Source organism: Lithobates pipiens, unplaced genomic scaffold (assembly GCF_037356315.1).
Source record: "Lithobates pipiens isolate NorthernLeopardFrog02 unplaced genomic scaffold, aLitPip1_a1.2 Scaffold_30, whole genome shotgun sequence".
Classification (NCBI taxonomy): domain Eukaryota; kingdom Metazoa; phylum Chordata; class Amphibia; order Anura; family Ranidae; genus Lithobates; species Lithobates pipiens.
In genome coordinates, this window is record NW_027507791.1 from 109,789,596 (window position 1) to 109,802,841 (window position 13,246).

General features: G+C 40.6%; 1 protein-coding gene across 4 annotated transcripts in view; it reads left to right on the forward strand.

Moving 5' to 3' along the window:
- The window catches only part of RASGRP1 (RAS guanyl releasing protein 1), a 144,777-nt gene that overhangs the window by 75,008 nt on the left and 56,523 nt on the right, over positions 1-13,246 (forward strand). For 3 of the 4 annotated variants that reach the window (XM_077464754.1, XM_077464752.1, XM_077464753.1), the window contains exon 2: positions 7,171-7,352. The exons of the other annotated variant lie outside the window; for it this stretch is intronic. In XM_077464754.1, coding sequence (XP_077320880.1) covers positions 7,280-7,352 — 73 coding nt within the window. In that variant the 5' untranslated portion in view covers positions 7,171-7,279. The remainder of the gene's footprint in view (positions 1-7,170; positions 7,353-13,246) is intronic. 4 annotated transcript variants of the gene reach the window in all.

The window sequence follows — 13,246 nt, forward strand, 5'->3', positions numbered from 1 at the left end:
AATGTCGAAAATGCACCGCAAACGCACTACAAATGCATGTAAACATGCATACAGAACTGCACAATGAATGCGGGAATTGTAGTGTAAAAGCCCTTAAACTTTGCAGAGAATGGGGGGTACTGGAAGGGTCATTTTTTTAAATTCAGAGTTCAGCTTTAAAGTGTTACTGAATGAAATACTTGTATAGCGCACAATGTGAACTGAATCGCCTCTAGGCGCTGTGGCGAGCTTTGATCATCTGCTAAAAGAGGAAGGTCTTGAGTTTTTTCCTAAAAGCCAGGTGATTTTCTTCCAGGCGGATGTTGATTGGTAGAGCATTCCATAGCCGAGGTCCTTGGACAGCGAATCTCCGATCACCCTTGGATTTATACCGGGCTTTGGGCACGAGGAGGAGGTTTTTGTTGGCTGATCGAAGACTGCAGTTTGGTGTGTAATGATTTATTTTCTCCATTAGGTATTGCGGAGCTTCTCTATGCACGCATTTGTGGGTGAGGCACAGGGTCTTGAACGTGATCCGATTTTTTACGGTTAGCCAATGTAAGCTCCTCAGTGAAGGAGAGATGGATTCCCAGGTTTTTTTTCCTGTTAACAGCCTTGCCGCCGTGTTTTGGATCAGTTGTAATCGCGCAAGTTGATATTGTGGTAATCCTATGTAAAGCGAGTTTGCGTAGTCCAGTCGTGAATTAATGATTGTTCCAACTACCACTGCTTTGTCATTCTTTGGGATAAAAGGGATGAGTCTGCGAAGCATGCGCAGCAGATGGTGAGATCGACTGACTACAGATCCTATTTGCGCATCCATTGACATTTGTGAGTCTAAAATAACCCCCAGACTCTTCGCTTTGGTCTTTGGGGAGATAGTCTGCCCAAAGACGGTTGGTGGAGAACAGGAGGTTTTGGTTGCGGGCTTATGATTTGGGTGTAAGATAAGAAGCTCTGTCTTTGATTCGTTTGGCTGGAGGGAGTTGGTGGTCATCCAGTCCTCTATTGATTTGAGGCAGTTTTCAAGTTGTTGTTGGTGATCTTTTTTTCCATTGATCCGGAAATAAAGTTGCGTGTCGTCAGCGTAAGAGTGGAAGCAGAGATCTGAGCATCTGATGATTTGAAGGAGTGGGCGAATGTAAATGTTGAAGAGAACGGGTGACAACGGAGAGCCTTGAGGGACTCCGCAGGTGACTGCCCGAGTTTCGGAGAGGAATTTTCCTAGTTTCACTGTCTGTGACCGATTTCCTATGAAGGACGCGAACCATTGTAGATCTATGTCTTGGACTCCGGCTACTTCTGTGAGGCGGATGAGTAGAGTATTGTGATCTACTGTATCAAACGCTGCACTTAGGTCTAGCAGTACGAGGAGACACGGCTCTCCGTCATCTGCTGCTTCAAGGGCGTCATCCCAAATCTTGAGGAGAGCTGTTTCTGTTCCATGACCCGGGCGGAAGCCTGATTGCAGCGGGTCCAGGAGTTTGTGAGTATCCAGGTGAAGTTGTAGCTGATGTACTACAGCTTTCTCCATGATCTTAGAAATGGTGTTGAGGCTTGTAATTGGCCTACGGTTGTTTGGATCCTGAGGGTCCAGGTTTGGTTTCTTGAGTAGAGGTTTGACGATGCCTTGTTTGAGGATGCTGGGAACAATCCCTTCGTGGAATGATCGGTTTATGAGGTGGGTTATGGTTGGAGCCACGATGTCGGAGCATTCTTTCAGTAGTTTTGTGGGGATGATGTCAATAGGTGAGGTACTGTCACGCAGTTTATTAATGATGTTTTTTGCGGTGTCTACGGTAATTGGGGATAGTGAAAATTTTGGCAGTTGCGGTATGTTGGTGCAGACATCCTCTTTATGTATTTGCTGGCTGAGGTTGGATGTTACTAAACCCACAACCGTAAAATCAGTCTGTATATGCAGTAAAGCATGCTTGTTATACTCACTGTGCAACCTAAGAGGTTAATCCTCTGCATTGTGTAAAAAGGCTGTTTGATCTTTTATGTACAGATCCTCCTCTTCTTGCATTGTCCCCAAAACCTGTCCAAATAAGACAGAGTTACTGGAGTCAGGCTGCACATGATCAGTTTGGTGCGTATTGCTAGAGAGTTGTTTTTATTTTTTTTCTTGCGAGAGTGCATGTGATCAGCACAAGGCCAATCAGCACTGTCCAGTCAGGGGTCCTGCATCCTGATAGGACAGCCAGTACAGTATGAAAGCTCCTCTTACAAACTTTAACCAGAAACTGATAGCAGTCATAACACTGCTATATACTGCTGATGAGAAAATGTATTTAGCAGTTTAAATTGCATTTCCATGTTCTGTGTACTGGGGGAGACCAGATATAGTGAATGCAGGTTCTGGGTTTTATAATATAATACATTCCTTTGGAGCATAGATCCCTACAGGATTACATAGATTCAGATATTCTAGCTCTATCATGCATTGCCTTTAGTACTAAAACTCCCATTGTCATTATCTGCCCTTGATCTTTACTGCCACTTGCACACATGCAGTCAATTTACCTATTCGGGAACATATTTGTCATCAAGGTGTACAGACCCAGGTCACCGCAGCCTCTAGAATCTAGACCCATATCAATACAAATATATGATGTATAAACACCTGTTCACAAACGTCATTAATTTGCGTACATAAATCAGTTGACTGTTATAAACATGAAACCGTGGAACTATTTTATATCCTCACCCTTACCCTAGTCCCTGGGATTACCTTCATTATTTTAATCTCACCAAAGCAAATAATTAGTTCTTTTTGTAAAAAAAAATAGTTGCATGGCTCATAGCAACCATATCCTGTCAAAGCTAGCGCCAGATATATTTTGTATACATGCTAAGTAATTTGCAACATTTGCAGGTATAAAAAACAGCTGAAGATGCCTCCGCCTTTCTATCTAGAAGGCTGGCACCATGTTTGTATAGGTAAGGCCTCATACACACTATAATGGCGCTGTGAGTGGTTAGCTCGGCAGCGGGTGTGTGTGACCCCCTGGATGGGTTCACAACACAAAATCAGGCACAGCAGACAGTGTTGTAGGTGCAAAAAACAAAAGATGCGGTTTATTTATGCTACATGCAGTGATACATATAACAGCCAAACAAAAATAAAACATGAAAATAAATCCTGGTCAGCTTGACCTCTAACTACACATTTAGATTCCCTGTCTAACAACTGAGTGCAGCCTTGTGCTGCACCAGTCCCTGTCTCTGTTGTAGAGGTTTGCCACACAGGCGTTAACTCACCGCACAGAACAGATATCACACTCCCCAGTCTATACAACACAAAACTGGTTCCAGGATGGAGCATCTCCCTAAGCATGCTGGGGTTTTTTGTAGAGGTCTTAATGAGCCCACTTACTTCAGCTGGGCTCATTAACTCTTACCTCTAATTGTAAAAGTCTGCATAAAGCCTGAATCTAGGGCACACATATTTCCCATCCTGGATACAACCAGGTGACTTTACCTGCGTGCTGCCACAGGCGCGTACACACGATTGGAATTTCAGCCAGCAAAAGACCGATGAGAGCTTTTCATCTGAAAATGTGACTGTGTATGCTCCATCGGAATTTAGCTGGCCGAAATCCCGCCAGCAAAAATTTGAGAGCATGTTCTCAATTTTCCCGAAGGAAAAACATTCTGACGGAAATTCCGATCGTGTCTATGCAATTCCGACACGCAAAAACTCACGCATGCTCAGATTCAACTACGGGATGGAAGCTATTGGCTACTGGGTATTGAACTTCCTTTTTCTAGTCCCGTCGTAAGTGTTGTATGTCACCGCGTTCTTGACTGTTGGAATTTGGTGTGACCGCGTGTATGCAAGACAGTGAAATCCCATCGGAATTCTGTCGGGAAAACCATCAGAGTTTTTTCTGACCAAAATTCCGATCGTGTGTATGCGGCATTAGATTTTCGCCTTCAGATTTACCAAACCCATGTAGTACAAGGGCCTGCCTGATTGTATAAAAATTGAAACTCTTAGGGTTTGACCTCATATTATATGGTTTTGGTAAATCTGAATACAAAAATCTGCAGAAAATCTAATAGTGTGTATGGGGTCTAACATCCAAAGCCTAAATCCACATCTTGAGCTATGGGCATACTTGTACTGATCACAGTTGCCTTGTACCATGCTTGAGCACCATTGTCCCCACTCTCCATTCCCCCACTGGCCTATGTTCACATTGTGCCACACCCAGGCATGCTCACACCCAGGTCATCACCTCTGCCTCACATAGATGTACACCATGGTGAGTCCAACGCTACCATGCCCAATCCTACCCCTGCGGGACAGAGCACATTGCGTTAACTGTGCTCTAGCATAGTTCAGAGGTCTCGCACTAGTCAAATGAATTGGACTTTGGGGGTCTAAAGTGCTCAGGCACAGTTTGGATCACATAGTGTGAGTATGTCCTAAGATACTGGTCCACTGATAACAGAATTGTGTAATTCCTTTGTATGTATACATTTCTCTCAAATATTCTCCTACTACCGTCTCTAACTTTGTACCTTGCTACAATCTTCAAATATTGCAGTTTGATTGTTGGCAAAGGGGAAGGAAAGACTGAGAAAATGCCTCCTCCAGCCTGCAGCAGACTGATGACCACATTCTCCCAGACTACATCTCACTGTCTAGGCACAGCCTGAAGCTCAAGTTAGAAAATTGAAACAACAGTTTGAAATCTTTTTTGTCTGAAGTGAACCATCACAATTATTTATAGGGTCAAAGTCTCTGCAGTTTTTTTTTTTTTGCTCAGATAAAAACAATACTTTTAAAAGTGAGTTGTGGAGGAAAGACAGGTAGAAATGGGTCCAGGTAGGTCTCCATTTTAGACATACAACCTTCTAGTAATCCTGAACAATGGTGTCAAAACAGTGAAAATGTCTTCTAATGCCGTGTACACCTGGCCAGACTTTTCGACAGCAAAGGTCCAACGGAACAAATCCGTTGGATAATTCGATGGTGTGTGGGCTTCATCGGACCTTTGCTGTCGAAAAATCTGAAGGACTTTAGATTTAGAACATGTTTCAAATCTTTCCGACGGACTCGAGTCCGGTCGAAAAATCAGTTCGTCTTTATGCTAGTCCGACGGACAAAAACTGAGGCAAGGGCAGCTATTGGCTACTGGCTATGAATTTCCTTATTCTAGTCCGGTCGTACGTCATCACGGTTGAATCCGACGGACTTTGGTGTGATTGTGTGTGTCCAAGTGCGTTTCTTTCGGATAGTTCATCGGCACTCTGCTGAAAGTCCATCGGGAAGACCATCGGACCTAGTCTGCCGGAAAGTCCAGTCGTGTGTACACGGCATAAGGAGTCTTAGGATCATCACACCTTCTCTAGCTATGACTTTCTATATATGGTTTATACAGAGCAATGTGGTTGTCCATAAGAATAGCTGGAGTGTGACAGCATTGCTTAACATAGAGTAGAAAAATTATGGCTACACAAGTAGAGCTTGGATATCAAATGAGACATTTTTTTGTTTGGATCTCAGTAACACATTAGTTGCTGTTTATTCACACCATTGCATTTCATTGCCTTTTTTTTACCTAATACATTTTCCATTTACTGATGTGTGCTTTCACATCAGTAAATGACACATCAGACATTAATGGCTGTGTGTTCAGTTATTTTGAGGGGACAGCAAATTTGCACTGTTATACAAGCTGTACACTCACTACATTGTAGCAAAGTGTAATTTCTTCAGTGTAGTCACATGAAAAATATAATAAAATATTTACAAAAATGTGAGGGGTGTACTCACTTTTGTGAGCTACTGTATGTACAAACAGCTAAAAACAAAGTTGAAATACATACTGTATATGGGAACTGGATTACCCAAAGGATATTGGACTGTGTAATCCAGGCACTCCTACCAGAGAGAATAACTAGATTCACAACCTCCCATTGCAACACAGCTTTTCCAGGAACGCACAACCATCCTGCTAATTGAACGATGAGCAGAACCAGTAAGCTCGTTCTTGTGCCCACTCTGCTCTCTTCTACTGTACTGTTTTGCCCCATACACACGGTCGGAAATTCCGACCACAAAATCTGTCTGAATTTTTCCAACGGATTTTGTCCGAAACTTGTCTTGCATACCCACGGTCGCACAAAGTTGTCAGAAAATCTGATCGTTCTGAACGCAGTGACGTAGGACACGTACAACGGGATTATAAACGGGCCAGTAGCCAATAGCTTTTGTCCCCAAATTTTATCTGAGCATGCGTGGCACTTTGTGCGTCGGAATTCTCTACACATGATTGGAAAAAGTCCGATCGGATTTTGTTGTCGGAAAATTTTAGATCCAGCTCTCAAACTCCAATAAAGCCCACACACGATCGGATTTTCCAACAACATAATCCAATCTGACTTTTTCCGTCTGAATTTCCGACCATGTGTATGGGGCATTAGTGTGTTCACCATCACCATGAGTGCACGCAATAAAGCCTGATCCTTGAACTGCTCCCATTTCTCTGTATAAGCACTGCTGTATGGAGCTGCAAGAGGAGAACAAAACAAATTCATATATTTATACTACTAATTATATTTAATTATATTTACCTGTCTGGAGTTTAAAAACGTATACAAAATCCCATGCACACAGCTGGGTTTTTGAGACCTGTGACCTGTTAGCTAGACATTTTAAGCGTCAATATGACTTAAATAAAAATCTCATAAATAATAAATAAAAAATAAAATAAATAAAAATAAAAAAATAAATACAACCTTTATGCAGCATTATACCATTTTCCTTCAGAATAAATGCCTGAAGCTGCAAGTTGGCTTTTTGGTACTCAATGATGAGATGAAAATATCCATGCATATGTCGTCATCCATTGTACCATGTACAAGACAACTTGGAAGTTCTGCATTTGTATGTAAAGGAAGTCCGAAGACTTGTGACGGAGAAGGCCAGGCCCTTTAAAGTTAGACAAGACGTGAGGATTTGTGGAATTCTGTGAAAACCATGTGTCCTGTTTTCTATGAAGGAAAATAGACCTGCTGCTTTTTGTTTGATGTGAAAGGAGGAGGAATGAAGGGGAGGTGACTTTCTTTCTCCATCACAGTGCTGTATTAGATCCTGACATTTCAAATACATTGTCCAGAAAGGCTTTTCTCATCGTGACTGTGATGTTCATTTACCCTCTTCCTTTATTTTCGCAGTAGACCAGCTCATGGCTGTACGACAATCCCAAGACTGGCCCTGGAGTTAAAGCAAATCATTCACTGCACGTCCCATTCCAAGCTGCCCCAAGTCAATCCCATACGGGTGATGATGCCTTTAGGACAGCTTATCAAAGGAGCCAGCTTGGATGAACTCATACAGATGTGTGTCCAAACTTTTGGTGAGTTACCATAATCTTCTGTAATTTCCTTTTTATCTTTTTTGCTAAATATTTCCCAAGCAACGTGAACGACCATAACCAATTATCTTCTGCTTGATGATCCTTTTTTTAGTCAAGTAGGGTCTGAATAAAACAGGAGGATGTGCGTATCGTAGTATTCTCATAACATTTGTTAGTAGATCGTTGTTGTGATTTAATTAAATTGTATTTAACATCATCACCTTTGTTAGCAAAAGGCAATTGGAATCTTGCAAACTGTTGCAATAACCACAAACTTCACTTCCTCAAATTTTTTTTTTTTTTTTCTTAATCGACCTGCTACGGTAATTTGTTTAGAGCTCTCATGAATATTATACAAGACAACATCGTTACGCCCTGTTTTCAGTTGGAGCCGTACACATTTATTTTTGGTTCTTTGTATTCTATTTGGGTTGTATTATGTCTCTCACAATTTCTTTTGTTTTCTCTTCCTGAACTCTGTAAAGACATTGATTGTTCATTTCTAAAAATACATGTGACAGTCAAAGGGATGGGGGTTAAATGCAGCAGTGGGTTACCATAGACGGTACGAGATCAAATGCCTTTGCCAGCAGCTGGCTTTTCCATTGTGCCTGCTTTAATAGACATGTTATAATTACAGCTGTAAGGAGTGATTGTTGGAAAATGTTTTGCCTGCATTGATTACATATTAACATTGTAATGGTTTTATTAGTCTGCTTTCTGATATACATTTTGGAAGTTCCGTGTTATTTACAAGAAACATTTCCATTCAAAACGAGGCCAATATTGCTTTATTAGCAGAGATCATTAGGAAATCTAATGACATTTTTCAACCCTTCCTACTCTGATGGAAATTATTTTGTCTTCTGATATGAGTATTTGCATGGATAAACGAGAATATGTTCCATGTATGATGGCTTAATTGGCTTGGGATGCTTTTCAGTGCAATTTTACAAGAATGTCTTTTTTATTTATTAAACTAGGAAAAAAAATATGTTTTTGTGTTCTTGGATATTGGGTGATACGGAAATCTTGAAAGCATCGCTAGTAATTTCTATTTACTGAGCTGGCCATTCATTACCATGTTTTTTTTTTTTACTCTTTGTTGATTAATGAATGTTGACTTGAAACAGTCCTGAAGTCTGAATAAAACCTAGATAACATGGTGTGTACATTATCCCAAGTGATAAGAGTTATGTCTGGCTGGAGAGATTGCCATGGAGGATGTAATGGGATTCATGGAGTACAGATAATGCCCCTACCTGATATCAGTAGTAGAGTAAAAGTCTACTTCCTCCACACCATTGCCTTGGATTTTGACAATAGCTCGAGTCATTTAGTTATATACAAATATAGCACTGGTTATGCATTCTTCACAGCACTGGTGAGTCAGGGGCTGAGCGTCACCAAAAAAGAAAGGTCCTAAGATATCTGGTACATGACAACTTATATCTCGGTCCCCTTGAAACCTAGGACAAGTGACCTCCTAGGACTGTTTCTTAGTTAAATGCGCAAGGAGTCTAAAGCCGGGTACACACTATTTTTTTTTTTTTTTCAATCAACACTATGGGTTGAACAAAAAAAATAGTCAGCTTTGGTCTTCTGAGAGCGCTGATTGGGAGTCGGTTGGATGCTGGTTTTCCAGCATGCCTGTCCAACAGAAGCCGGCCAAATGGACGTTTTTTTTTTTTTTAACCCGTTGTCTCCCGACATTCGGCCTGTGTACAGGGCTTAAGGCTTCATGTACACTACAGCTCCTAAACTTAGGTTTAGGAGCTTTTGGTGTTTTTTTTTCACCAAAGCTGCTAAACTCCACTCCATAAAAGCTGGTGCAGTTAGATTGAAAGCGGAAGATTCGTGTTCTGGATAGGAACATTTTGATCGTTGGCCGCAAAACACGGCAAAACCATTTTCCTATATTGCTGTGTTTTCCTACAGCGTTGATCAAAGTAGGCTATGTGTACATGAAGCCTAATGCCCCCACTAGACTGTTCAAATCTTGGCTGGTTCAACCCATGTATGGGCAGGCTGAATGTACCCAAGTTAATCAGCTTGGGTACATCCAGCCTGATGGATTTTACATGTGATTATTGCTAGCAGACCCCCTCCCCCTCTTTCTCCCATCCCCCTCTCCTGGGAAAACCACGGGGGGTTTCCCCAATCAACACTGACTGTTGAATTTAGTGATTCTTAACCGGCAACTTAGGAAACCCAAAGAAAAAAAATCGTTCAATCTATGGCTGGCCTTACTGTGCTGAACTAAACCCAAAGGAAACTAGAATCTCAAACAAAACTCAAGAACTTTCACCTCAGTTATCTATCTCTATCTCAGTTATTTATCTCAAATTCTAAACATTTTATAAACACTCTGGATAGTATCTGTATTTACTCTCTTGAAATTCTATAAAAATTCTTGAAACTTTATGAAATTCTCAAACTCATTTGTTATTGACATGGACCTAATAAAATGTAATTCTAGGCAGACATAAGACACTAATAAATACAGCTCTGTATCACCCAGTATTAGCCTTTGTAGTCCCTGTACAGCAGGACTGGGGGGTGAGTGGAAGAAGCCAATCAATTCATGTGCTGACAAACAACATCCTGATAGTAGGAGAGAGCAGAGTGACAAAGATGGTTCATGACTGTGCTGCTTCTCTTTTTCACTGTCCAATCACAGGCTGGGATGGGTTGAGGGTGACCTGGGATTAGAGAAAGTGGGGTGAATGATGCTGGCCATAAGACTAAGGACATCTAGCATCAGAAAAAAGTACTGTGGGAAAAGTCTCTGGATTGCTCATGGGTATTTCAGCAAAAATAGTATTGTTGTTTCATCTTTTAATGGGCTATTCATTTTTATCTCATTTTCCCAGCGTGGATGGACAAATCTCCTGCTGTGGTCATTGTAATTTGACAGCCAGCCCTCATTTTGTTGAGGTTGATACTATTGGGCCTTCTCATAAGATCCTAGGAAAGTTGGTGTAAACTCCTGCACAATGCTGAAAGGTCTCCTCATGAGGAATGGGACCTTCAGCTTTCCCACTGTGGGGACCAATGAAGTTACTTTTGCTACAGAAAGCAGCCAGAAGCTGGGTAGCTTTGAAGTCCATTTCCAACTGGACTTTTATTTTATTTTTTTGGATAGAATGGGGTAGGGTTAAAAGTTATGTTTTTTGATGTCCATACGTTTGTTGGGTCGTTTTTTCTTTACATGGTGACACTTTGTCAGCAGAACTGGAAGTGTGGGGGAGTCTCCAGCAGGGACCCGGACTCAACTTTTTTCAGTAGAGTAGGGAAAGGCTAGAACCCCTGTTAACTTTTTTCTTAACAAAATAAAAATGGAGGCACTAGACCCAATGCCTGGCTTTCTTCAAATCCAAGTTGAAAATGGTTCCTGTTCAGTGCATCCAGATTGCTCAAAAAAGGGTGAGGCCACCCGACTTCAAAAGATTACGTAAACAGAAGAAACAGACCACTAAATTATGGAATTTTGACATTCCATTTCATGATTCATGACAATGACCTTAAAGTAGTAGCCAGCGTGTTTTTGGGGCCAAAACCCCCCCTTCAGCAGGGCTGAAATTGGATTGGATTGGAAGCTGTGTGATGGCATTGCCATTGAGCTCTGCATGCTTCCAGTTCAAGTGATCAGATATTCATTTGGGAGAGTTTTATAGAGTCCATGTCAGGAACCCCAGCAATGAAAACCTGATGAAGGGGGATTTTTGGCCCTCAAAAAATGTTGGCTACCGACCATCGATGTCAAGAATAAAGGTTATATGGACTTTTGATCTAAACATTTGGTTCCCTGTGTATTCTGTTTGGGTAACTTTAAATTGTTGTCTGTGCTTCTATTACTGATTATATTTTTTTCACTTCCTGTGGGAGAGTAATGTTGTAATAGGAATTGGATGCAGGAGGAGTTCTTCCCAGGAAGGTCTCACATAACAATATAAATCTCACATAGGCTTACCCACTGACCCACTCTCTCTCGGAAACTAAATTTTGGATGGAAATTCACTTTAGGATATGTAGTAAAAAGTTGTAATAGGAGGCCTCTTGCCATAATATCATACTTTTATTGACAGGCTGGTATGCCCAGAAATTGCCTCCAGTTTTGAGTTGGGTGGCTGAGGGACTTGTGCCTAGAACTGTCCAGATATCAAGGATTCAATCGATATTCAGTCTTGTCCCAGGCTTTATTCATGGAATGTTGGAAAGAATCCTTAAAGTGATACTAAACGCACACTGTTTTGTTTATATTGTCCCTTCTAATTCTATATATGGATGATGGCACTGTAATTTTTTTTTTAAATTAAAAAACAAAAAAACTAAGTATTCTTTTCCTAATCAATATACAGCTGTCACATGATCAAGATCATAACCTAGATCTTTCCCAGCCCATCTGTAGGGAAGCATAAGCAGGAGGAGCTTCTAGTCTATTGCTGCTGGTCACATGTTCAAAATAAAAACGGAAACAGCCTTGGAATACAGAGAAAAAATAAATAATATCAATAAACTGTTTTTTAAATTGTCATACAAATATATATGTGTGTGTGTGTGTGTGTGTGTGTGTGTGTGTGTGTGTATATGTATATATATATATATATATATATATATATATATATATATATATATATATATATATATATATATATATATAATAATAATATAAATATATATAATATAAATATATATATATATAATATAAATATATATATATAATAATAATATAAATATATATATATATATATATATATATATATATATATATATATATATATAATCAAATCTTTATTATTTTTGGCAATATATATATATATATATATTAAATCAAATCTTTATTAGTTTGGGCAATACCATGGTGTGGGCGGATTTCTGTCAGTCACAGGCTGTGTCACGTCCCTCCAGCCTGTGTTTTAGAATAGAAGGGAGGTGAAGCCTCTGTCAATCTACATCTAATATCCTGCCCTCATTGTGTTTAGCTGGTTAGTGGGCATGGAGGAGGAGGGAGGGAGTGGGCTGTCATTTATCACTGTGTATACGCCCACATGTGTGACTGTATAGTCACATAGGCTGCTCAGTTTTGATGGGGAGGAAATGCTCAGCATAGAAACTCACTGAAAACTGAGCATGTGCAGAGTTGCCAACACTGCTGTGCAAAATCATTAGCTGCAGTGGGGACATGGACAGAAGTTGGGGGGGGGGATAAAAAAAACAGCAGATCCGATTGGATCAACCAGAAAATGGATCTCAGTGACAGCGAGTATGAACAGCATGTAATACAACATTTATTGATAGTTTTTTTTTTTATGATGCAGATTTGGTGATCATTTAAAATTAGAGCTTTCATTCTGTCTGCTCTGCCTCAGAAGAAAAGCTCCACAAATATGTGTCCATATTTGTACAATCTGAGAATAAAATATGTTACAATGCCGATCGACAAATGAGTTCCTGTCTGTTTGCTCATCAGGTTTGTTTTTGTGTGTGAATTTCTGGTGGTTTTGCCATTTGGCAGCAGTGAAAGGAGCCATGTCATCCGCTTCTTGGCCTTTTTTTCGTGGATCTCATTGTTCAGTCTCTACACACAGCTCCGGCAGGCACAAACCCCAACATCAGGACAAAGTCTCCCCTCTTTTGGGTCTCATTCTTTCTTGGTAGATAGAAAATAATAATATATTGACCATGAGTCCGTGTATTTACAAATGACTGCATACAAAAGCCGGGTAGGGACCCCACAGAGAAATGAATTTTGAGAAGCAGTTCTGTCATAGAAGTACAGGGCATGCATTAACTGAGCACCGCTTCTGCTCCAAGCCGAAATGTCACCGCTACACAACACCAATCAGAACAGTGTTTGATGTGAGAAACTCCAGCTGGGTCAAGTCAATAAA